Consider the following 27343-nt stretch of genomic DNA (forward strand, 5'->3'; position numbering starts at 1 on the left):
CCCCCTGCTGGACTTCACCACCGGGTACTGTGGGCTTAATAAAACTGTTTTATGAGAGAAAACTGACCTGTGCCCATGCCCTGGTGGTCTAGTGGGGTCCCTGTACTGCCACAGTGTCCACGCCAGCACGCACGGCCCGCCACCGGCCGCGTAGGATCGCGATTTATAGCGGGTCCCGCCGGGGGGACCCACTTACCTCCTCCCTGAGTGCGGCCACGCGATCCAGGAGAGCAGCGGTGGTGTGTGTGACTAACAGGAAGAAAACCGGAGCCTCCACTGTAAGTACCCGGCAACCGGGGCGCGGGAGTATACAGCGCCGCTGGGGGAGGTGATGGAGCTGCAGCAGGAGATGTCCGACTGACATCTGCATAGCACCAACTACAAAACTGAGCTCCTGTGCACGGAGGCGGGGTTATAGAGGAGGCGGCGCTATGCATTCTGGGAAGAAGGTCAAAGCTTTGAGCCTGTTGGTGCCTCGGATCAAGATCCTACTCTACACCCCAATGCCATTCCCTGTGGAGCCCAGTGTACCCCGCAGCAGAAATGAGGCTAAACTCTGAAAATCTCGTTGGCCTCATTTCCATATGTACCAACCTCACATTCCGGAGCTTGTAGCCGGTGGGTAACGCCATCTCTGTATAGCCTAACCCAATGGACGCCTATGGGCTTCTGTTCGCAACTTTCCCTGAGAGGGATCTAATATAATGTCAGTATTAGGCTGAGGCACCTCCGAGGTTTTCGAGGTTATGTGACCAGTGAGTATAGCGGAGCATTACATGTGTCTCTGGGGTTCTAAGGAAACCACATGACACTCAGTATAGGGCCGGGAAGCGGTAAAACAGGAGCCACACGTGTAGCGCCCGATGCTGCACCGGACGGCGGCCTCCATATATTTATCATACGAGAGTGACGCTGGAAGCGTACGGTGGCGCTGACAGTCACATCTGATCATTGCATTACCTGCGCTCAGCCAGCGTCTGGCTACCTGCAGCCACAACATGCTAATATCGCAGCAATGTCTATAGAGGAGCCCCCTCTGCCCCCCCTCTCTACCGCAGGGGCACCAGGTGTTATTACCTGCGCTCAGCCAGCGTCTGGTCACCTGCAGCCACAACATGCTAATATCGCAGCGATGTCTATAGAGGAGCCCCCTCTGCCCCCCCTCCCTACCGCAGGGGCACCAGGTGTTATTACCTGCGCTCAGCCAGCGTCTGGTCACCTGCAGCCACAACATGCTAATATCGCAGCGATGCCTATAGAGGAGCCCCCTCTGCCCCCCCTCCCTACCGCAGGGGCACCAGGTGTTATTACCTGCGCTCAGCCAGCGTCTGGTCACCTGCAGCCACAACATGCTAATATCACAGCGATGTCTATAGAGGAGCCCCCTCTCCCCCCCCCCCCTCTCTACCGCAGGGGCACCAGGTGTTATTACCTGTGCTCAGCCAGCGTCTGGTCACCTGCAGCCACAACATGCTAATATCGCAGCGATGCCTATAGAGGAGCCCCCTCTGCCCCCCCCCTCTCTACTGCAGGGGCACCAGGTGTTATTACCTGCGCTCAGCCAGCGTCTGGTCACCTGCAGCCACAACATGCTAATATCGCAGCGATGCCTATAGAGGAGCCCCCTCTGCCCCCCCTCCCTACCGCAGGGGCACCAGGTGTTATTACCTGCGCTCAGCCAGCGTCTGGTCACCTGCAGCCACAACATGCTAATATCACAGCGATGTCTATAGAGGAGCCCCCTCTGCCCCCCCTCTCTACCGCAGGGGCACCAGGTGTTATTACCTGCGCTCAGCCAGCGTCTGGTCACCTGCAGCCACAACATGCTAATATCGCAGCGAAGTCTATAGAGGAGCCCCCTCTGCCCCCCCCCTCTCTACTGCAGGGGCACCAGGTGTTAATACCTGCGCTCAGCCAGCGTCTGGCTACCTGCAGCCACAACATGCTAATATCGCAGCGATGTCTATAGAGGAGCCCCCTCTACCCCCCCCCCCCCCTCTACCGCAGGGGCACCAGGTGTTATTACCTGCGCTCAGCCAGCGTCTGGCTACCTGCAGCCACAACATGCTAATATCGCAGCGATGTCTATAGAGGAGCCCCCTCTGCCCCCCCTCCCTACCACAGGGGCACCAGATGTTATTACCTGCGCTCAGCCAGCGTCTGGCTACCTGCAGCCACAACATGCTAATATCGCAGCGATGCCTATAGAGGAGCCCCCTCTGCCCCCCTCCCTACCGCAGGGGCACCAGGTGTTATTACCTGCGTCACTCACCTTGGCCTGGCGTCCCTGACTTTCGGCTGTTGCTGATTGGTTTCCAGGGCTGCTCTGCGTTATTTCTGTGCCCCCTTTGCCAGGCCGCGCCATGCTCGCTGCGCTGTAAGAGAAGGGAATACGGGAAGTTGGACAATAGTAGACCCAGGGGGTATATTTACTAATGAGTGTATTTATAGAAGTGGAAACGTTGCCCATAGCAACCAATCAGATTCTACTTATCATTTATATAGCGCCTTCTAGAATAGCTAGAATGTGATTGGTTGCTATGGGCCACATCTCCATTTCTGTAATCCTACACGTTAGTAAATATACCCCCAGCAGAGTCAGCAAATGAAGTGGGGCACACAGGGAGACTTATGCAGGGATTCAGGTATATTGTGGTGTGCAGGTGTATTGTGTACAGGTGTATTGTGGTGTACAGGTGCATTGTGGTGTACAGGTGTATTGTGGTGAGCAGGTGTATTGTGTACAGGTGTATTGTGGTGTACAGGTGCATTGTGGTGTACAGGTGTATTGTGGTGAGCAGGTGTATTGTGTACAGGTGTATTGTGGTGAGCAGGTGTATTGTGTACAGGTGTATTGTGGTGTACAGGTGCATTGTGGTGTACAGGTGTATTGTGGTGAGCAGGTGTATTGTGTACAGGTGTATTGTGGTGTACAGGTGCATTGTGGTGTACAGGTGTATTGTGGTGAGCAGGTGTATTGTGTACAGGTGTATTGTGGTGTGCAGGTGTACTGTGGTGTGCAGGTGTATTGTGGTGTACAGGTGTATTGTGGTGTACTGTGGTGTGCAGGTGTATTGTGGTGTGCAGGTGTATTGTGGTGTACTGTGGTGTGCAGGTGTATTGTGGTGTGCAGGTGTATTGTGGTGTGCAGGTGTATTGTGGTGTACTGTGGTGTGCAGGTGTATTGTGGTGTACTGTGGTGTACAGGTGTATTGTGGTGTGCAGGTGTATTGTGTACAGGTGTATTGTGGTGTGCAGGTGTATTGTGGTGTACAGGTGTATAGTGTACAGGTGTATTGTGGTGTGGTGTATTGTGTACAGGTGTATTGTGGTGTACAGGTGCATTGTGGTGTACAGGTGCATTGTGGTGTACAGGTGTATTGTTGTGTACTGTGGTGTACAGGTGTATTGTGGTGTGCAGGTGTATTGTGGTGTACTGTGGTGTGCAGGTGTATTGTGGTGTGCAGGTGTATTGTGTACAGGTGTATTGTTGTGTACAGGTGTATTGTGGTGTACAGGTGTATTGTTGTGTACAGGTGTATTGTGTACAGGTGTATTGTTGTGTACAGTTGTATTGTGGTGTGCAGGTGTATTGTGGTGTACAGGTGTATTGTTGTGTACTGTGGTGTGCAGGTGTATTGTGGTGTGCAGGTGTATTGTGTACAGGTGTATTGTTGTGTACAGGTGTACTGTGGTGTGCAGGTGTATTGTGGTGTACAGGTGTATTGTTGTGTACTGTGGTGTGCAGGTGTATTGTGGTGTGCAGGTGTATTGTGGTGTGCAGGTGTATTGTGTACAGGTGTATTGTGGTGTGCAGGTGTATTGTGGTGTGCAGGTGTATTGTGGTGTACAGGTGTATTGTTGTGTACAGGTGTATTGTGTACAGGTGTATTGTTGTGTACAGGTGTATTGTGGTGCGCAGGGGTATTGTGGTGTACTGTGGTGTGCAGGTGTATTGTGGTGTGCAGGTGTACTGTGTACAGGTGTATTGTGGTGGGCAGGTGTATTGTGGTGTGCAGGTGTATTGTGGTGTGCAGGAACATATCCTGAGAATAACACACATCATACACAATATGAGAAGTAGTACTGTGCAGCTGTCCATACATACAGAATAAGGGAACATATACTGAGAATAACACCCAGCATACACAATGAGAGAAGTAGTACTGTGCAGCTGTCCATACATAAGGGAACATATACTGAGAATAACATCCATCATACACAATATGAGAAGTAGTACTGTGCAGCTGTCCATACATACAGAATAAGGGAACATATACTGAGAATAACACCCATCATACACAATATGAGAAGTAGTACCGTGCAGCTGCCCATACAGAATAAGGTAACATATACTGAGAATAACACCCAGCATACACAATAAGAGAAGTAGTACTGTCCAGCTGTCCATACATAAGGGAACATATCCTGAGAATAACACACATCATACACAATATGAGAAGTAGTACTGTGCAGCTGTCCATACATACAGAATAAGGGAACATATACTGAGAATAACACCCAGCATACACAATGAGAGAAGTAGTACTGTGCAGCTGTCCATACATAAGGGAACATATACTGAGAATAACACCCATCATACACAATATGAGAAGTAGTACTGTGCAGTTGTCCATACATACAGAATAAGGGAACATATACTGAGAATAACACCCATCATACACAATATGAGAAGTAGTACCGTGCAGCTGTCCATACAGAATAAGGTAACATATACTGAGAATAACACCCAGCATACACAATATGAGAAGTAGTACTGTGCAGCTGCCCATACACAATAAGGGAACATATACTGAGAATAACACCCATCATACACAATATGAGAAGTAGTACTGTGCAGCTGCCCATACAGAATAAGGGAACATATACTGAGAATAACACCCAGCATACACAATATGAGAAGTAGTACTGTGCAGCTGCCCATACACAATAAGGGAACATATACTGAGAATAACACCCAGCATACACAATATGAGAAGTAGTACTGTGCAGCTGCCCATACACAATAAGGGAACATATACTGAGAATAACACCCAGCATACACAATATGAGAAGTAGTACTGTGCAGCTGCCCATACATAAGGGAACATATACTGAGAATAACACACATCATACACAATATGAGAAGTAGTACTGTGCAGCTGCCCATACACAATAAGGGAACATATACTGAGAATAACACCCATCATACACAATATGAGAAGTAGTACTGTGCAGCTGCCCATACACAATAAGGGAACATATACTGAGAATAACACCCAGCATACACAATATGAGAAGTAGTACTGTGCAGCTGCCCATACACAATAAGGGAACATATACTGAGAATAACACCCAGCATACACAATATGAGAAGTAGTACTGTGCAGCTGCCCATACACAATAAGGGAACATATACTGAGAATAACACCCATCATACACAATATGAGAAGTAGTACTGTGCAGCTGCCCATACAGAATAAGGGAACATATACTGAGAATAACACCCAGCATACACAATATGAGAAGTAGTACTGTGCAGCTGTCCATACACAATAAGGGAACATATACTGAGAATAACACCCATCATACACAATATGAGAAGTAGTACTGTGCAGCTGCCCATACATAAGGGAACATATACTGAGAATAACACACATCATACACAATATGAGAAGTAGTACTGTGCAGCTGCCCATACACAATAAGGGAACATATACTGAGAATAACACCCAGCATACACAATATGAGAAGTAGTACTGTGCAGCTGCCCATACACAATAAGGGAACATATACTGAGAATAACACCCATCATACACAATATGAGAAGTAGTACTGTGCAGCTGTCCATACATACACAATAAGGGAACATATACTGAGAATAACAGAACAGAAAGAGTACCATGGCACACAGAGGATACTGATTGTTTATGGATCTGATATTTGCCATGCCCCTGTCTATCATGGCTGTGGTGTGTGGTCACTGTGGTTACACGGAGTGACTGTGTGACGTCTGTGGGGGGCAGCTGATCTGACAGCGGACGCTGGGAGTTGTAGTTCATGCCAGTGTGAAAGGATACACAGAAACAAGACACTGCTGCTACATGTAATTGTATATAAATGCCGCAGAGGGACGCTGTGTCTGCGGGGAGCAGCGACTGGCATCTGTGACACTTAATGACAGGTCATTAGTACGTAGCCGGGGCAGGTGACACAGCGCCCCCAGTAATACCCGGTATTTACCATCTGCTGGCACTAAGTTGTCACACTGGCAGGGACAGTCCACAGCGGCCTGACACGCAGCACAGCTGGGAGCCAGTCACATGCAGTCGTGTCTGGGCATGTTACACGGCAGATGCATGTGCTGGCTACACGCTAATTCAGTCCTTTCCCAGGAGGTTCTATGATCTGCTCTGTCAGTGTCAGGTGTACTGTGACATGGAGAGCAGGCCTGTGATTGGCTGCTGTGAGTTACGGCACAGGTGCGCTGTGCGGCCCATCATCCGTCCTCCCACGTCTGCTGCCAAGTAACTCATCAGGGGCAGATGTAATAAGCCTGGAGAGAGATAAAGTAGCAGACAATCAGCTCCTAGCTGCCATGTCACAGGTTGGGATTGAAAAAATAAGAATTTACTTACCGATAATTCTATTTCTCGGAGTCCGTAGTGGATGCTGGGGTTCCTGAAAGGACCATGGGGAATAGCGGCTCCGCAGGAGACAGGGCACAAAAAAGTAAAGCTTTACTAGGTCAGGTGGTGTGCACTGGCTCCTCCCCCTATGACCCTCCTCCAGACTCCAGTTAGGTACTGTGCCCGGACGAGCATACACAATAAGGGAGGCATTTTGAATCCCGGGTAAGACTCATACCAGCCACACCAATCACACCGTACAACTTGTGATCTAAACCCAGTTAACAGTATGACAACAGAAAGGGCCTCTTAAAGATGGCTCCTTAACAATAACCCGAATTAGTTAACAATAACTATGTACAAGTATTGCAGATAATCCGCACTTGGGATGGGCGCCCAGCATCCACTACGGACTCCGAGAAATAGAATTATCGGTAAGTAAATTCTTATTTTCTCTATCGTCCTAAGTGGATGCTGGGGTTCCTGAAAGGACCATGGGGATTATACCAAAGCTCCCAAACGGGCGGGAGAGTGCGGATGACTCTGCAGCACCGAATGAGAGAACTCCAGGTCCTCCTTTGCCAGGGTATCAAATTTGTAAAATTTTACAAACGTGTTCTCCCTCGACCACGTAGCTGCTCGGCAGAGTTGTAATGCCGAGACCCCTCGGGCAGCCGCCCAAGATGAGCCCACCTTCCTTGTGGAGTGGGCTTTTACAGTTTTAGGCTGTGGCAGGCCTGCCACAGAATGTGCAAGTTGAATTGTGTTACAAATCCAACGAGCAATCGACTGCTTAGAAGCAGGTGCGCCCAACTTGTTGGGTGCATACAATATAAACAGCGAGTCAGATTTTCTGACTCCAGCCGTCCTTGCAATGTATATTTTTAAGGCTCTGACAACGTCCAACAACTTGGAGTCCTCCAAGTCGCTAGTGGCCGCAGGCACCACAATAGGTTGGTTCAGATGAAATGCTGATACCACTTTAGGGAGAAAATGCGGACGAGTCCGCAGTTCTGCCCTATCCGAATGGAAGATTAGATAAGGACTTTTATAAGATAAAGCCGCCAATTCAGATACTCTCCTGGCAGAGGCCAGGGCTAGTAACATAGTCACTTTCAATGTGAGATATTTCAAATCCACCTTTTTCAATGGTTCAAACCAATGGGATTTGAGGAAATCTAAAACTACATTTAGATCCCACGGTGCCACCGGAGGCACCACAGGAGGCTGTATATGCAGTACTCCCTTGACAAAAGTCTGGACCTCAGGGACAGAGGCCAATTCTTTTTGGAAGAATATTGACAGGGCCGAAATTTGAACCTTAATGGATCCCAATTTGAGACCCATAGATAATCCTGATTGCAGGAAATGTAGGAAACGACCCAGTTGGAATTCCTCCGTCGGAACCCTCCGATCCTCGCACCACGCTACATATTTTCGCCAAATGCGGTGATAATGTTTCACGGTGACTTCCTTCCGTGCCTTAATCAAGGTAGGAATGACTTCTTCTGGAATGCCTTTCCCTTTTAGGATCTGGCGTTCAACCGCCATGCCGTCAAACGCAGCCGCGGTAAGTCTTGAAAAAGACAGGGACCCTGCTGTAGCAGGTCCCTTCTCAGAGGTAGAGGCCACGGTTCGTCCGTGAGCATCTCTTGAAGTTCCGGATACCAAGTCCTTCTCGGCCAATCCGGAACCACTAGTATTGTTCTTACTCTTCTTTGCCGTATGATCTTCAATACCTTTGGTATGAGCGGCAGAGGAGGAAACACATACACTGACTGGTACACCCAAGGAGTTACCAGTGCGTCCACAGCTATTGCCTGTGGATCTCTTGACCTGGCGCAATATTTGTCCAGTTTCTTGTTGAGGCGAGACGCCATCATGTCTACAATTGGTCTTTCCCAACGGTCTATTAACATGTTGAAGACTTCTGGATGTAGACCCCACTCTCCCGGATGAAGATCGTGTCTGCTGAGGAAGTCTGCTTCCCAGTTGTCCACGCCCGGGATGAACACTGCTGACAGTGCTATCACGTGATTCTCCGCCCAGCGAAGAATCTTGGCAGCTTCTGCCATTGCACTCCTGCTTCTTGTGCCGCCCTGCCTGTTTACATGGGCGACCGCCGTGATGTTGTCCGACTGAATCAACACCGGCTTTCCTTGCAGGAGAAGTTCCGCCTGGCTTAGAGCATTGTAGATTGCTCTTAGTTCCAGAATGTTTATGTGAAGAGACTTTTCCAGACTCGTCCATACTCCCTGGAAGTTTCTTCCTTGTGTGACTGCTCCCCAGCCTCTCAGGCTGGCGTCCGTGGTTACCAGGATCCAATCCTGAATGCCGAATCTGCGGCCTTCTAATAGGTGAGCCTTCTGCAACCACCACAGAAGTGACACCCTTGTCTTTGGTGACAGGGTTATTCGCAGGTGCATCTGCAGATGCGACCCTGACCATTTGTCCAACAGATCCCTTTGGAATATTCTTGCATGGAATCTGCCGAATGGAATTGCTTCGTAAGAAGCCACCATTTTTCCCAGGACTCTTGTGCATTGATGTACTGACACTTTTCCTGGTTTTAGGAGGTTCCTGACCAGATCGGATAACTCCTTGGCTTTTTCCTCTGGAAGGAAAACCTTTTTCTGAACCGTGTCCAGAATCATTCCTAGGAACAGCAGACGAGTTGTCGGGATTAAATGGGATTTTGGAATATTCAGAATCCACCCGTGTTGTCTTAGCACCTCTTGAGATAGTGCTAAAGCTGTCTCCAGCTGTTCTCTGGACCTTGCCCTTATTAGGAGATCGTCCAAGTATGGGATAACTAATACGCCTTATCTTCGAAGAAGAATCATCATCTCGGCCATTACCTTGGTAAAGACCCGAGGCGCCGTGGACAATCCGAACGGCAGCGTCTGAAACTGATAGTGACAGTTTTGAACAATGAACCTGAGGTACCCCTGGTGTGCGGGGTAAATCGGAACGTGTAGATACGCATCCTTGATGTCCAAGGATACCATAAAGTCCCCTTCTTCCAGGTTCGCTATCACTGCTCTGAGTGACTCCATCTTGAACTTGAACTTTTTTATGTAGAGGTTCAAGGACTTCAGATTTAGAATAGGCCTTACCGAGCCATCCGGCTTCGGTACCACAAATAGAGTGGAATAATACCCCTTTCCTTGTTGTAATAGGGGTACTTTGACTATCACCTGCTGAGCGTACAGCTTGTGAATGGCTTCCAACACCCTCTCCCTTTCGGAAGAGACGGTTGGTAAGGCAGACTTCAGGAAACGATGAGGAGGATCCGTCTCTAATTCCAACCTGTACCCCTGAGATATTATCTGCAGGATCCAGGGGTCTACCTGCGAGTGAGCCCACTGCGCGCTGTAATTTTTGAGACGGCCCCCCACTGTCCCCGAGTCCGCTTGAGAGGCCCCAGCGTCATGCTGAGGTTTTTGCAGGAGCCGGGGAGGGCTTCTGTTCCTGGGAAGGAGCTGCCTGTTGGTGTCTCTTCCCTCTTCCTCTGCCTCGTGGCAGGTACGACAAGCCCTTTGCTCTCTTATTTTTGTAGGAGCGAAAAGGCTGCGGTTGAAAGGTCGGTGCCTTTCTCTGTTGGGGAGTGACTTGAGGTAAAAAAGTGGATTTCCCGGCAGTAGCCGTGGCCACCAAGTCTGATAGACCAACTCCAAATAACTCCTCCCCTTTATACGGCAAAACCTCCATGTGACGTTTTGAATCCGCATCGCCTGTCCACTGTCGTGTCCATAAGGCTCTTCTGGCTGAAATGGACATAGCACTCACCCGAGATGCCAGTGTGCAAATATCCCTCTGTGCATCACGCATATAGATAAATGCATCCTTTATTTGTTCTAACGACAGTAAAACATTGTCCCTATCTAGGGTATCAATATTTTCAATCAGGGATTCTGACCAAACTACTCCAGCACTGCACATCCAGGCAGTTGCTATAGCTGGTCGTAGTATAACACCTGCATGTGTGTATATATTCTTTTGAATAACTTCCATCTTTCTATCTGATGGATCCTTAAGTGCGGCCGTCTCAGGAGAGGGTAACGCCACTTGTTTGGATAAGCGTGTGAGCGCCTTGTCCACCTTAGGGGGTGTTTCCCAGCGCGCCCTAACCTCTGGCGGGAAAGGGTATAATGCCAATAACTTTTTTGAAATTATCAACTTTTTATCAGGAGCAACCCACGCTTCATCACACACGTCATTTAATTCTTCTGATTCAGGAAAAACTGTTTGTAGTTTTTTCACACCATACATAATACCCTGTTTTACGGTATCTGTAGTATCAGCTAAATGTAACGTCTCCTTCATTGCCAAAATCATATAACGTGTGGCCCTACTGGAAAATACGTTTGAATTTCTACCGTCGTCACTGGAATCAGTGCCCGTGTCTGGGTCTGTGTCGACCGACTGAGGCAAAGGGCGTTTTACAGCCCCTGACGGTGTTTGAGGCGCCTGGACAGGCATTAATTGATTGTCCGGCCGCCTCATGTCCTCAACTGACTGTTTAAGGGAAGATAAACCATCACGTAATTCCACAAATAAAGGCATCCATTCTGGTGTCGACCCCCTGGGGGGTGACATCTGCATATTTGGCAATTGCTCCGCCTCCACACCAATATCGTCCTCATACATGTCGACACCACGTACCGACACACACCGCAAACTCACAGGGAATGCTCTAATGAAGACAGGACCCACTAGCCCTTTTGGGGAGACAGAGGGAGAGTCTGCCAGCACACACCACAAAGCGCTATATATACAAGGGATATCCTTATATTAAGTGCTCCCTTATAGCTGCTTTAATATATATATATATAGCCATTAATGTGCCCCCCCTCTCTGTTTTACCCTGTTTCTGTAGTGCAGTGCAGGGGAGAGACCTGGGAGCCGTTCTGACCAGCGGAGCTGTGACAGAAAATGGCGCCGTGTGCTGAGGAGATAGGCCCCGCCCCTTTTTCGGCGGGTTCTTCTCCCGCTATTTTTCCAGTCAGGCAGGGGTTAAATATCTCCATATAGCCCCTATGGGCTATATGTGAGGTATTTTTAGCCTTGTATAAGGTTTATATTTGCCTCTCAGAGCGCCCCCCCCCAGCGCTCTGCACCCTCAGTGACTGCCCAGTGAAGTGTGCTGAGAGGAAAATGGCGCACAGCTGCAGTGCTGTGCGCTACCTTATGAAGACTGAGGAGTCTTCAGCCGCCGGTTTCCGGACCTCTTCACGCTTCAGCATCTGCAAGGGGGTCGGCGGCGCGGCTCCGGGACCGGACTCCACGGCTGGGCCTGTGTTCGATCCCTCTGGAGCTAATGGTGTCCAGTAGCCAAGCAGCAAATCCACTCTGCATGCAGGTGAGTTTACTACTTTCCCCCTAAGTCCCACGTTGCAGTGATCCTGTTGCCAGCAGGACTCACTGTAAAGAAAAAAACCTAAACTAAACTTTCTCTAAGCAGCTCTTTAGGAGAGCCACCTAGATTGCACCCTTCTCGTTCGGGCACAAAATCTAACTGGAGTCTGGAGGAGGGTCATAGGGGGAGGAGCCAGTGCACACCACCTGACCTAGTAAAGCTTTACTTTTTTGTGCCCTGTCTCCTGCGGAGCCGCTATTCCCCATGGTCCTTTCAGGAACCCCAGCATCCACTTAGGACGATAGAGAAATGACAATTAGGAGCTGATTGGCTGGTACTTTATCACCTCCCACTTTATCTCTTCTCCAGGCTTAATACATCTGCCCCAGATTCTGTCTGCCAGTCCAGGCTGGATACTCTATATACTATAATCCTGTGTATTGTGCTGACACAACATTCCCGCACTGTGAGCCTAATACAGACCTGATAGGTGCTCAGCGCTTTCCCACAGCAGACGATCAGGTCTGAACTGCGCATGCGTCGGCGCTACCGGCTGCAATCTTAGCCCAGCGATCGCTTCTGCTTGACTGACAGGCAGAGGCGGTCGCTGGGTGAGAGGGGGCGAGCCGGTGGCATTTGTCCTTCTCTCTCTCCTGCGCTGCTCCCATCCTCTGGAACACCATCATGTGATCAGTGTGACCCCGCCCGCTCAGCCACTGACCGCCTCCTCTCCTCCTCTCTCTCCTGCGCTGCTCCCATCCTCTGGAACACCATCATGTGATCAGTGTGACCCCGCCCGCTCAGCCACTGACCGCCTCCTCTCCTCCTCTCTCTCCCGCGCTGCTCCCATCCTCTGGAACGCCATCATGTGATCAGTGTGACTCCCGCCCCCTCAGCCACTGACCGCCTCCTCTCTCTCCCGCGCTGCTCCCATCCTCTGGAACGCCATCATGTGATCAGTGTAACTCCCGCCCCCTCAGCCACTGACCGCCTCCTCTCTCTCCTGCGCTGCTCCCATCCTCTGGAACGCCATCATGTGATCAGTGTAACTCACGCCCCCTCAGCCACTGACCGCCTCCTCTCCTCCTCTCTCTCCCACGCTGCTCCCATCCTCTGGAACGCCATCATGTGATCAGTGTGACTCCCGCCCCATCAGCCACTGACCGCCTCCTCTCTCTCCCGCGCTGCTTCCATCCTCTGGAACGCCATCATGTGATCAGTGTGACTCCCGCCCCCTCAGCCACTGACCGCCTCCTCTCTCTCCCGCGCTGCTCCCATCCTCTGGAACGCCATCATGTGATCAGTGTGACTCCCGCCCCCTCAGCCACTGACCGCCTCCTCTCCTCCTCTCTCTCCCGCGCTGCTCCCATCCTCTGGAACGCCATCATGTGATCAGTGTAACTCCCGCCCCCTAAGCCACTGACCGCCTCCTCTCTCTCCTGCGCTGCTCCCATCCTCTGGAACGCCATCATGTGATCAGTGTAACTCCCACCCCCTCAGCCACTGACCGCCTCCTCTCCTCCTCTCTCTCCCGCGCTGCTCCCATCCTCTGGAACGCCATCATGTGATCAGTGTGACTCCCGCCCGCTCAGCCACTGACCGCCTCCTCTCTCTCCTGCGCTGCTCCCATCCTCTGGAACGCCATCATGTGATCAGTGTAACTCCCGCCCCCTCAGCCACTGACCGCCTCCTCTCCTCCTCTCTCTCCCACGCTGCTCCCATCCTCTGGAACGCCATCATGTGATCAGTGTGACTCCCGCCCCCTCAGCCACTTACCGCCTCCTCTCCTCCTCTCTCTCCCACGCTGCTCCCATCCTCTGGAACGCCATCATGTGATCAGTGTAACTCCCGCCCCCTCAGCCACTGACCGCCTCCTCTCCTCCTCTCTCTCCCACGCTGCTCCCATCCTCTGGAACGCCATCATGTGATCAGTGTGACTCCCGCCCGCTCAGCCACCGACCGCCTCCTCTCCTCCTCTCTCTCCCGCGCTGCTCCCGTCCTCTGGAACGCCATCATGTGATCAGTGTGACTCCCGCCCCCTCAGCCACTTACCGCCTCCTCTCCTCCTCTCTCTCCCACGCTGCTCCCATCCTCTGGAACGCCATCATGTGATCAGTGTAACTCCCGCCCCCTCAGCCACTGACCGCCTCCTCTCCTCCTCTCTCTCCCACGCTGCTCCCATCCTCTGGAACGCCATCATGTGATCAGTGTGACTCCCGCCCGCTCAGCCACCGACCGCCTCCTCTCCTCCTCTCTCTCCCGCGCTGCTCCCGTCCTCTGGAACGCCATCATGTGATCAGTGTGACTCCCGCCCCCTCAGCCACTGACCGCCTCCTCTCCTCCTCTCTCTCCCGCGCTGCTCCCATCCTCTGGAACGCCATCATGTGATCAGTGTAACTCCCGCCCCCTCAGCCACTGACCGCCTCCTCTCCTCCTCTCTCTCCCACGCTGCTCCCATCCTCTGGAACGCCATCATGTGATAAGTGTGACTCCCGCCCCCTCAGCCACTGACCGCCTCCTCTCCTCCTCTCTCTCCCACGCTGCTCCCATCCTCTGGAACGCCATCATGTGATCAGTGTAACTCCCGTCCCCTCAGCCACTGACCGCCTCCTCTCCTCCTCTCTCTCCCACGCTGCTCCCATCCTCTGGAACGCCATCATGTGATCAGTGTGACTCCCGCCCGCACAGCCACCGACCGCCTCCTCTCCTCCTCTCTCTCCCGCGCTGCTCCCATCCTCTGGAACGTCATCATGCGATCAGTGTGACTCCCGCCCGCTCAGCCACTGACCGCCTCCTCCTCTCTCTCCCGCGCTGCTCCCATCCTCTGGAACGCCATCATGTGATCAGTGCGACTCCCGCCCGCTCAGCCACTGACCGCCTCCTCTCCTCCTCTCTCTCCTGCGCTGCTCCCATCCTCTGGAACGTCATCATGTGATCAGTGTGACTCCCGCCCCCTCAGCCACTGACCGCCTCCTCTCCTCCTCTCTCTCCTGCGCTGCTCCCATCCTCTGGAACGCCATCATGTGATCAGTGTGACTCCCGCCTACTCAGCCACTGACCGCCTCCTCTCCTCCTCTCTCTCCCGCGCTGCTCCCATCCTCTGGAACGCCATCATGTGATCAGTGTGACTCCCGCCCACTCAGCCACTGACCGCCTCCTCTCTCTCCTGCGCTGCTCCCATCCTCTGGAACGCCATCATGTGATCAGTGTGACTCCCGCCCACTCAGCCACTGACCGCCTCCTCTCCTCCTCTCTCTCCCGCGCTGCTCCCATCCTCTGGAACGCCATCATGTGATCAGTGTGACTCCCGCCCACTCAGCCACTGACCGCCTCCTCTCTCTCCTGCGCTGCTCCCGTCCTCTGGAACGCCATCATGTGATCAGTGTGACTCCCGCCCCCTCAGCCACTGACCGCCTCCTCTCCTCCTCTCTCTCCCGCGCTGCTCCCATCCTCTGGAACGCCATCATGTGATCAGTGTGACTCCCGCCCACTCAGCCACTGACCGCCTCCTCTCTCTCCTGCGCTGCTCCCATCCTCTGGAACGCCATCATGTGATCAGTGTGACTCCCGCCCACTCAGCCACTGACCGCCTCCTCTCTCTCCTGCGCTGCTCCCATCCTCTGGAACGCCATCATGTGATCAGTGTAACTCCCGCCCCCTCAGCCACTGACCGCCTCCTCTCCTCCTCTCTCTCCCGCGCTGCTCCCATCCTCTGGAACGCCATCATGTGATCAGTATGACTCCCGCCCGCTCAGCCACTGACCGCCTCCTCTCTCTCCTGCGCTGCTCCCATCCTCTGGAACGCCATCATGTGATCAGTGTAACTCCCGCCCGCTCAGCCACTGACCGCCTCCTCTCCTCTCTCTCCCGCGCTGCTCCCATCCTCTGGAACGCCATCATGTGATCAGTGTAACTCCCGCCCCCTCAGCCACTGACCGCCTCCTCTCCTCCTCTCTCTCCCGCGCTGCTCCCATCCTCTGGAACGCCATCATGTGATCAGAGTAACTCCCGCCCGCTCAGCCACCGACCGCCTCCTCTCCTCCTCTCTCTCCCGCGCTGCTCCCATCCTCTGGAACGCCATCATGTGATCAGTGTAACTCCCGCCCCCTCAGCCACTGACCGCCTCCTCTCCTCCTCTCTCTCCCGCGCTGCTCCCATCCTCTGGAACGCCATCATGTGATCAGTGTAACTCCCGCCCGCTCAGCCACCGACCGCCTCCTCTCCTCCTCTCTCTCCCGCGCTGCTCCCGTCCTCTGGAACGCCATCATGCGATCAGTGTGACTCCCGCCCGCTCAGCCACTGACCGCCTCCTCCTCTCTCTCCCGCGCTGCTCCCATCCTCTGGAACGCCATCATGTGATCAGTGCGACTCCCGCCCGCTCAGCCACTGACCGCCTCCTCTCCTCCTCTCTCTCCTGCGCTGCTCCCATCCTCTGGAACGTCATCATGTGATCAGTGTGACTCCCGCCCCCTCAGCCACTGACCGCCTCCTCTCCTCCTCTCTCTCCTGCGCTGCTCCCATCCTCTGGAACGCCATCATGTGATCAGTGTGACTCCCGCCTACTCAGCCACTGACCGCCTCCTCTCCTCCTCTCTCTCCCGCGCTGCTCCCATCCTCTGGAACGCCATCATGTGATCAGTGTGACTCCCGCCCACTCAGCCACTGACCGCCTCCTCTCTCTCCTGCGCTGCTCCCATCCTCTGGAACGCCATCATGTGATCAGTGTGACTCCCGCCCACTCAGCCACTGACCGCCTCCTCTCCTCCTCTCTCTCTCCCGCGCTGCTCCCATCCTCTGGAACGCCATCATGTGATCAGTGTGACTCCCGCCCACTCAGCCACTGACCGCCTCCTCTCTCTCCTGCGCTGCTCCCGTCCTCTGGAACGCCATCATGTGATCAGTGTGACTCCCGCCCCCTCAGCCACTGACCGCCTCCTCTCCTCCTCTCTCTCCCGCGCTGCTCCCATCCTCTGGAACGCCATCATGTGATCAGTGTGACTCCCGCCCACTCAGCCACTGACCGCCTCCTCTCTCTCCTGCGCTGCTCCCATCCTCTGGAACGCCATCATGTGATCAGTGTGACTCCCGCCCACTCAGCCACTGACCGCCTCCTCTCTCTCCTGCGCTGCTCCCATCCTCTGGAACGCCATCATGTGATCAGTATGACTCCCGCCCGCTCAGCCACTGACCGCCTCCTCTCCTCCTCTCTCTCCCGCGCTGCTCCCATCCTCTGGAACGCCATCATGTGATCAGTATGACTCCCGCCCGCTCAGCCACTGACCGCCTCCTCTCTCTCCTGCGCTGCTCCCATCCTCTGGAACGCCATCATGTGATCAGTGTAACTCCCGCCCGCTCAGCCACTGACCGCCTCCTCTCCTCCTCTCTCTCCCGCGCTGCTCCCATCCTCTGGAACGCCATCATGTGATCAGTGTAACTCCCGCCCCCTCAGCCACTGACCGCCTCCTCTCCTCCTCTCTCTCCCGCGCTGCTCCCATCCTCTGGAACGCCATCATGTGATCAGTGTAACTCCCGCCCGCTCAGCCACCGACCGCCTCCTCTCCTCCTCTCTCTCCCGCGCTGCTCCCATCCTCTGGAACGCCATCATGTGATCAGTGTAACTCCCGCCCCCTCAGCCACTGACCGCCTCCTCTCCTCCTCTCTCTCCCGCGCTGCTCCCATCCTCTGGAACGCCATCATGTGATCAGTGTGACTCCCGCCCGCTCAGCCACCGACCGCCTCCTCTCCTGCGCTGCTCCCATCCTATGGAACGCCATCATGTGATCAGTGTAACTCCCGCCCCCTCAGCCACTGACCGCCTCCTCTCCTCCTCTCTCTCCCGCGCTGCTCCCATCCTCTGGAACGCCATCATGTGATCAGTGTGACTCCCACCCACTCAGCCACTGACCGCCTCCTCTCCTCCTCTCTCTCCCACGCTGCTCCCATCCTCTGGAACGCCATCATGTGATCAGTGTGACTCCCGCCCGCTCAGCCACTGACCGCCTCCTCTCTCTCCTGCGCTGCTCCCATCCTCTGGAACGCCATCATGTGATCAGTGTGACTCCCACCCACTCAGCCACTGACCGCTTCCTCTCCTCCTCTCTCTCCCGCGCTGCTCCCATCCTCTGGAACGCCATCATGTGATCAGTGTAACTCCCGCCCGCTCAGCCACTGACCGCCTCCTCTCCTCCTCTCTCTCCTGCGCTGCTCCCATCCTCTGGAACGCCATCATGTGATCAGTGTGACTCCCGCCCGCTCAGCCACTGACCGCCTCCTCTCCTCCTCTCTCTCCAGCGCTGCTCCCATCCTCTGGAACGCCATCATGTGATCAGTGTAACTCCCGCCCCCTCAGCCACTGACCGCCTCCTCTCCTCCTCTCTCTCCCGCGCTGCTCCCGTCCTCTGGAACGCCATCATGTGATCAGTGTGACTCCCGCCTAGCTGCCCTGTCTATATATGTGCCCTGCAATCCCCATTGTCACTGATGTCTACATCACCCGGGCTCTCTCTCTTCATGTCTTACCTAGTAATGTGGCAGGTAATGGGGGCGGCGGTAATAACGCAGGCGTGTTACAGCCATTTCTGGGGTGTGTCTGCGCCAGTGATCCTGTACGCAGTTACAGTGGCTCCGGCAACTCACTTCTTGTGGCCATGATGTGCGACCGCGGGACTACTTGGAAGACTGATAACCGGCTGATCTGTGGGTGACGCTGCATCTTTGCACGCAGGCTTCGTGATGATGCATTTGCATATTCTGGCACAGCTGCCGCAGTACTAGCCACATCTCTGAATCAGGCCCTGTATCCGTCCATTATCCGGGTTGTCACAAGGGAGACCACGAATGATACTCACATCTTGGCCTTCACAGTGCACTGGTGGGCCCGGGGTCTGCACAGCTTTATGTGGCTGCAGTTCTTGGGGAGACAAATCACCCGAGTTCCTCCGACCTTGTGAGGACACAGCACAGTCTGGAAGACAGATCACACAGTAGTGTCAGCAGTGTGGTACTGCACCTGATTAAGCTGTGTCTGATAAGTATACAATTACAATGAAGCACTACAGTAATGTCAGCAGTATGGTTCTGCACCTCATAAAGCTGTGCCTGATATGTATACAATGTAGCACTATAGTAGTGTCAGCAGTGTGGTACTGCACCTGACGTAGCTGTGCCTGATAAGTATACAATGCAGCACTACAGTAGTGTCAGCAGTGTGGTACTGCACCTGCCATAGCTGTGCCAGATACATATACAATGTAGCACTACAGTAGTGTCAGCAGTGTGGTACTGCACCTGACGTAGCTATGTCTGATACATATACAATGTAGCACTACAGTAGTGTCAGCAGTGTGGTACTGCACCTGACGTAGCTATGTCTGATGCATATACAATGTAGCACTACAGTAGTGTCAGCAGCGTTGTACTGCACCTGACGTAGCTATGTCTGATGCATATACAATGTAGCACTACAGTAGTGTTAGCAGTGTGGTACTGCACCTGACGTAGCTATGTCTGATGCATATACAATGTAGCAATACAGTAGTGTCAGCAGTGTGGTACTGCACCTGACATAGCTGTGCCTGATATGTATACATTGTAGCACTGCAGTAGTGTCAGCAGTGTGGTACTGCACCTGATAAAGCTGTGTCTGATAAGTATACAATTACAATGAAGCACTACAGTAATGTCAGCAGTGTTGTTCTGCACCTGATAAAGCTGTGCCTGATACGTATATGGGGGGTTATTCCGAGTTGTTCGCTCGTTATTTTTTTCTCGCAACGGAGCGATTAGTCGCTAATGCGCATGCGCAATGTCCGCAGTGCGACTGCGCCAAGTTAATTTGCTATGCAGGTAGGTATTTTACTCACGGCATTACGAGGTTTTTTCTTCGTTCTGGTGATCGTAATGTGATTGACAGGAAGTGGGTGTTTCAGGGCGGAAACTGGCCGTTTTATGGGAGTGTGTGAAAAAACGCTACCGTTTCTGGGAAAAACGCGGGAGTGGCTGGAGAAACGGAGGAGTGTCTGGGCGAACGCTGGGTGTGTTTGTGACGTCAAACCAGGAACGACAAGCACTGAACTGATCGCACTGGCAGAGTAAGTCTCGAGCTACTCAGAAACTGCACAGAGAAGTCTTTTCGCAATATTGCGAATCTTTCGTTCGCAATTTTACTATGCTAAGATTCACTCCCAGTAGGCGGCGGCTTAGCGTGTGCAAAGCTGCTAAAAGCAGCTTGCGAGCGAACAACTCGGAATGACCCCCATAATGTAGCACTACAGTAGTGTCAGCAGTGTGGTACTGCACCTGACGTAGCTATGTCTGATGCATATACAATGTAGCACTACAGTAGTGTCAGCAGCGTTGTACTGCACCTGACGTAACTATGTCTGATACATATACAATGTAGCACTACAGTAGTGTCAGCAGTGTGGTACTGCACCTGACGTAGCTATGTCTGATGCATATACAATGTAGCACTACAGTAGTGTCAGCAGCGTTGTACTGCACCTGACGTAACTATGTCTGATACATATACAATGTAGCACTACAGTAGTGTCAGCAGTGTGGTACTGCACCTGACGTAGCTATGTCTGATGCATATACAATGTAGCACTACAGTAGTGTCAGCAGCGTTGTACTGCACCTGACGTAACTATGTCTGATTCATATACAATGTAGTACTACAGTAGTGTTAGCAGTGTGGTACTGCACCTGACTTAGCTATGTCGTAGCACTACAGTAGTGTCAGTAGTGTGGTACTGCACCTGACGTAGAAGTGCCTGATACATATACAATGTAGCACTACAGTAGTGTCAGCAGTGTGGTACTGCACCTGACGTAGCTATGTCTGATGCATATACAATGTAGCACTACAGTAGTGTCAGCAGCGTTGTACTGCACCTGACGTAACTATGTCTGATACATATACAATGTAGCACTACAGTAGTGTCAGCAGTGTGGTACTGCACCTGACGTAGCTATGTCTGATGCATATACAATGTAGCACTACAGTAGTGTCAGCAGCGTTGTACTGCACCTGACGTAACTATGTCTGATTCATATACAATGTAGTACTACAGTAGTGTCAGCAGTGTGGTACTGCACCTGACTTAGCTATGTCGTAGCAGTACAGTAGTGTCAGTAGTGTGGTACTGCGCCTGACTTAGCTATGTCGTAGCAGTACAGTAGTGTCAGTAGTGTGGTACTGCGCCTGACATAGAAGTGCCTGATACATATATAATGTAGCACTACAGTAGTGTCAGCAGTGTGGTACTGCACCTGACGTAATTGTGCCTGATAAGTATATAGTGTAGTGCTACAGCAGTGTCAGCAGTGTGGTACTGCACCTGATGTTGCTGTGCCTTATTCATATACAATGTAGCACTATAGTAGTGTGGTACTGCACCTGACGTAGCTCTGCCTGATACGTATACAATGTAGCAATACAGTAGTGTCAGCAGTGTGGTACTGCACCTGACGTAGCTCTGCCTGATACGTATACAATGTAGCACTACAGTAGTGTCAGCAGTGTGGTAGTGCACCTACCATAGCTGTGCCTGATATGTATACAATGTAGCACTGCAGTAGTGTCAGCAGTGTGGTACTGCACCTGATAAAGCTGTGTCTGATAAGTATACAATTATAATGAAGCACTACAGTAATGTCAGCAGTGTGGTTCTGCACCTGATAAAGCTGTGCCTGATACATATACAATGTAGCACTACAGTAGTGTCAGCAGTGTGGTACTGCACCTGACGTAGCTGTGCCTGATACGTATACAATGTAGCACTACAGTAGTGTCAGCAGTGTGGTACTGCACCTGACATAGCTGTGTCTGATAAGACACACACCAACAATACACTACACCAACACTATTCATACAATAACACTACGCAAACACTACACATACAGTAACACTACACTTACACAATGCATACATACAGTAACACTACACCAACACTTTACATACAGTAACACTACACTTACACAATATATACAGTTACACTACACCAACATTATACATACAGTAACACTACACTTACACAATACATACATACAGTAACACTACACCAACATTATACATACAGTAACACTACACTTACACAATATATACATACAGTAACACTACACCTACACTATACATATAGTAACACACCAACACTATACATACAGTAACACTACACCTACACTATACATATAGTAACACACCAACAATACACTACACCAACACTATACATACAGTAACACTACACCAACACTATACATATAGTAACACTACCCTTACACTACCACTACACCTACACTATACATACAGTAACACTACACCTACACTATACATATAGTAACACACCAACACTATACATACAGTAACACTACACCTACACTATACATATAGTAACACTACACCTACACTACCACTACACCAAAACTATACATATAGTAACACTACACCTACACTATACATACAGTAACACTACACCTACACTATACATACAGTAACACTACACTAACACTATATAATATTATTATTATTATTATTATTATTATTATTATTATTTATTATTAGCAGTTTCTTATATAGCGCAGCATATTCCGTTGTGCTTTACAATTAGAAAAACAATTATAGAACAAAACTGGGCAAAGACAGACAGACAGAGGTAGGAAGGCCCTGCTCGCAAGCTTACAATCTATAGGGAAATAGGCATTGATACACAAGGATAGATGCTACCTGTCACATAATGGTTCCGCAGGTTGCTAGGTTCTTAATGGGTTGTATATGATATGATCACCCAGCAATGTTGGAAGACAAAATGTGAGTTTATGTACAGTAACACTACACCTATACTATACATATATTAACACTACACCTATGCAATACTTATATTAACACTACACCTACACTATACACATAGTAACACACCAACAATACACTACACCAACACTATACATACAGTAACACTACACCAACACTATACATACAGTAACACTACACCATTATACATACAGTGACACTACACTAACACTATACATACAGTAACACTACACCAACACTATACATACAGTAACACTACACCTATACTATACATATATTAACACTACACCTATACAATACTTATATTAACACTACACCTACACTATACATACAGTAACACACCATCAATACACTACACCAACACTATACATACAGTGACACTACACCTATACTATACATATAGTAACACTACCCTTACACTACCACTACACCTACACTATACATACAGTAACACTACACCAACAATATACATATATTAATACTACACTTACACTAACACTACACCTACACCATACATACACATACCCTCCAACTGTATCTTTTTAATAGGTACAGGACCTTTTTTTCATGGTCTGTACCGATTTTCGGCTCTCCAAACTTCCATTGAAAGTATAGGAAAAGGGGTGTGACCACGCCCCCTTTACCCATGACCACGCCCCTTTTCTAATTTGTATTGAATTTTGTGTGTCAAATGTTGGAGGGTATGCATACAGTAACACTACACTAACACAATACATACATACAGTACAGTAACACTACACCTACACTATACATACAGTAACACTACATTAACACAATACATATACAGTACAGTAACACTACAACACTATACATATAGTAACACACCAACACTACACTACACCAACACTATACATACAGTAACACAACACCAACACTATACATATAGTAACACACCAACACTATACATACAGTAACACTACACCTATACTATACATATATTAACACTACACCTATACAATACTTATATTAACACTACACCTACACTATACATACAGTAACACTACATTAACACAATACATATACAGTACAGTAACACTACAACACTATACATATAGTAACACACCAACACTACACTACACCAACACTATACATACAGTAACACAACACCAACACTATACATATAGTAACACACCAACACTATACATACAGTAACACTACACCAACACTATACATACAGTAACACTACACCTACACTATACATATAGTAACACACCAACACTACACTACACCAATAGTATACATACTGTAACACTACACTAAAACTATACATACAGTAACACTACACCAACACTATACATATAGTAACACACCAACACTACACTACACCAATACTATACATACAGTAACACTACACCAACACTATACATACAGTAACACTACACCAACACTATACATACAGTAACACTACACCAACACTATACATACAGTAACACTACACCAACACTATACATATAGTAACACTACACCAACACTATACATATAGTAACACTACACCAACAATATACATACAGTAACACTACACCAACATACATACAGTAACACTACACCAACACTATACATATAGTAACACACCAACACTATACATACAGTAACACTACACCAACACTATACATACAGTAACACTACACCTACACTATACATATAGTAACACACCAACACTACACTACACCAATAGTATACATACTGTAACACTACACTAAAACTATACATACAGTAACACTACACCAACACTATACATATAGTAACACACCAACACTACACTACACCAATACTATACATACAGTAACACTACACCAACACTATACATACAGTAACACTACACCAACACTATACATATAGTAACACACCAACACTACACTACACCAATAGTATACATACTGTAACACTACACCAAAACTATACATACAGCAACACTACACCAACACTATCCATTTAGTAACACACCAACACTACACTACACCAACACTATACCAACACTATACATATAGTAACACACCAACACTACACTACACCAACACTATACATATAGTAACACTACACCAACACTATACATATAGTAACACTACACCAACACTATACATATAGTAACACACCAACACTACACTACACCAACACTATACATACAGTAACACTACACCAACACTATACATACAGTAACACTACACCAACACTATACATACATTAACACTACACCAATACTATACATATAGTAACACACCAACACTACACTACACCAACACTATACATACAGTAACACTACACCAACACTATACATACAGTAACACACCAACAATACACTACACCAACACTATACATACAGTGACACTACACCTATACTATACATATAGTAACACTACCCTTACACTACCACTACACCTACACTATACATACAGTAACACTACACCTACACTATACATACAGTAACACTACACCTGCACAACACTTACAGTAACACTACAGCTACACCAGGGTCCAAACTAGGATTTTCATCACCCGGGGCAAGGCAATAATTTGGCGCCACCACCCCCACCCCAAAAAAAACCCAAAAACAAACAAACAAACAAACCCTGTCAGACTAAAATAATCAGATTAGCAAAAATAATTTTAAAAAGGGGACGCTATTGGACAATATTCCCCTATGTGCCACAAATGCCCTAAGCGTCACAAGCCCCCCCCCCAGCAGCGTGTTCCTCTACATGCCCCTCTGTGTGTCCCTATACATTGCACTATATCACTGCACTATGGGGGTAATTCAGACCTTATCGCTAGGGTGCGTTTTTTGCATTGCTGCGATCAGGTAGTCGCCGCCTACAGGGGGAGGGTATTGTGTGTGTGCAGGTCATACTTACCTACTTTTCTTCTCTCCTCTCCTCTCCAGGAGATACTCGGAGAGGAGTAGCAGGTGGGCGGCGACGGAGGCGGGACCGGGCCAATGACGTCATTAGGCCCGCCCACTGCACAAGCAAATACCGCGATTGGGTGGTATTTGCATATGGGCGGAGCTTCAATGATGCTATTAGCATATCATTGCGTCATTAAGCCCTGCCCCCTCCGCTAGGCAGAATGCGGGAGGGGTGCCCACTCTTCCGGGGCTGCGGGGGACTACCCGAGAAACCGGGTGTCTCCCGCAGAATCCAGGAGAGTAGGCAAGTCTGCTGCAGGTGTGCGATCGCATTTGTTGGAGAGCTGCACAAACATCAGTTTCTGCAGTATCTGCTCAGCCCGGGACTTACTCAGTCGCTGCGATGTTCGGGGTCGGAGCTGATGTCAAAAACCCTTCCTCCAAATGCCTGGTCCCTCCTGCGATTTCCTGTACACTCCTACAAAACGGTCAGTTGCTACCCACACACGCCCTCTTCCTGTCAGTCCCCTTGCGATCGCCCGCACGATTGCTTTTTTCGCACCATCCCATCGCTGTGCACCAATGCCCGGTGCAGTTTTCCGACGCGCCAGCACATTGCGGTGTATACGCATGCGCAGTACCGACCTGATCGCCCGCTGTGCGAAAACACAGCAGTGATCAGGTCTGAATTACCCCCTACATCATATCACTTCATCACTGCACTACAGTCCCCTATTCACTGCACTATATCACTTTATTACATCCCCTTACACGAAGAACTACATCACTGCACTACATGCCGCTATACACTGCACTACATCACTTTATTACATCCCCCTACACGCTGAACTACATCACTGCACTACATTCCCCTATTCACTGCACTACATCACTATATTACATCCCCTACACGCCGAACTACATCACTGCACTACATGCCGCTATACACTGCACTACATCACCATATTACATCCCCTTACACGCCGAACTACATCGCTGTACTACATGCCGCTATACACTGTACTACATCACTATATTACATCCCCTACACGCCGAACTACATCACTGCACTACATTCCCCTATTCACTGCACTACATCACTATATTACATCAACCTACACGCTGAACTACATCTCTACACTACATGCCGCTATTCACTGCACTACATCACTATATTACATCCCCTTACACGCCGAACTACATCACTGCATTACATGCCGCTATACACTGCACTACATCACTTTATTATATCCCCCTACACGCCAAACTACATCACTGCACTACATGCCGCTATACACTGCACTACATCACTATATTACATCCCCTTACACGCCGAACTACATCACTGCACTACATGCCGCTATACACTGCACTACATCACTTTATTATATCCCCCTACACGCTGAACTACATCACTGCACTACATGCCGCTATACACTGCACTACATCACTATATTACATCCCCTACACGCCGAACTACATCACTGCACTACATTCCCCTATTCACTGCACTACATCACTATATTACATCCCCTTACACGCCGAACTACATCACTGCACTACATCACTATATTACATCAACCTACACGCTGAACTACATCTCTACACTACATGCCGCTATTCACTGCACTACATCACTATATTACATCCCCTTACACGCCGAACTACATCACTGCATTACATGC

The 27343-nt window shown here is 50.0% G+C and overlaps 1 protein-coding gene across 1 annotated transcript in view; it reads right to left on the bottom strand.

Annotated features, from left to right (window-relative positions):
• LOC134984583 (uncharacterized) overlaps positions 1–27343 on the bottom strand; it is a 146448-nt gene that overhangs the window by 61251 nt on the left and 57854 nt on the right. Inside the window, exons 4-5 of the mRNA XM_063950135.1 lie at positions 18837–18952; positions 2273–2375 (exon numbers count right to left, since the gene is read on the bottom strand). Coding sequence (XP_063806205.1) covers positions 2273–2375; positions 18837–18952 — 219 coding nt within the window. The remainder of the gene's footprint in view (positions 1–2272; positions 2376–18836; positions 18953–27343) is intronic.

Source organism: Pseudophryne corroboree, assembly GCF_028390025.1.
Source record: "Pseudophryne corroboree isolate aPseCor3 chromosome 3 unlocalized genomic scaffold, aPseCor3.hap2 SUPER_3_unloc_67, whole genome shotgun sequence".
Classification (NCBI taxonomy): Eukaryota; Metazoa; Chordata; class Amphibia; order Anura; family Myobatrachidae; genus Pseudophryne; species Pseudophryne corroboree.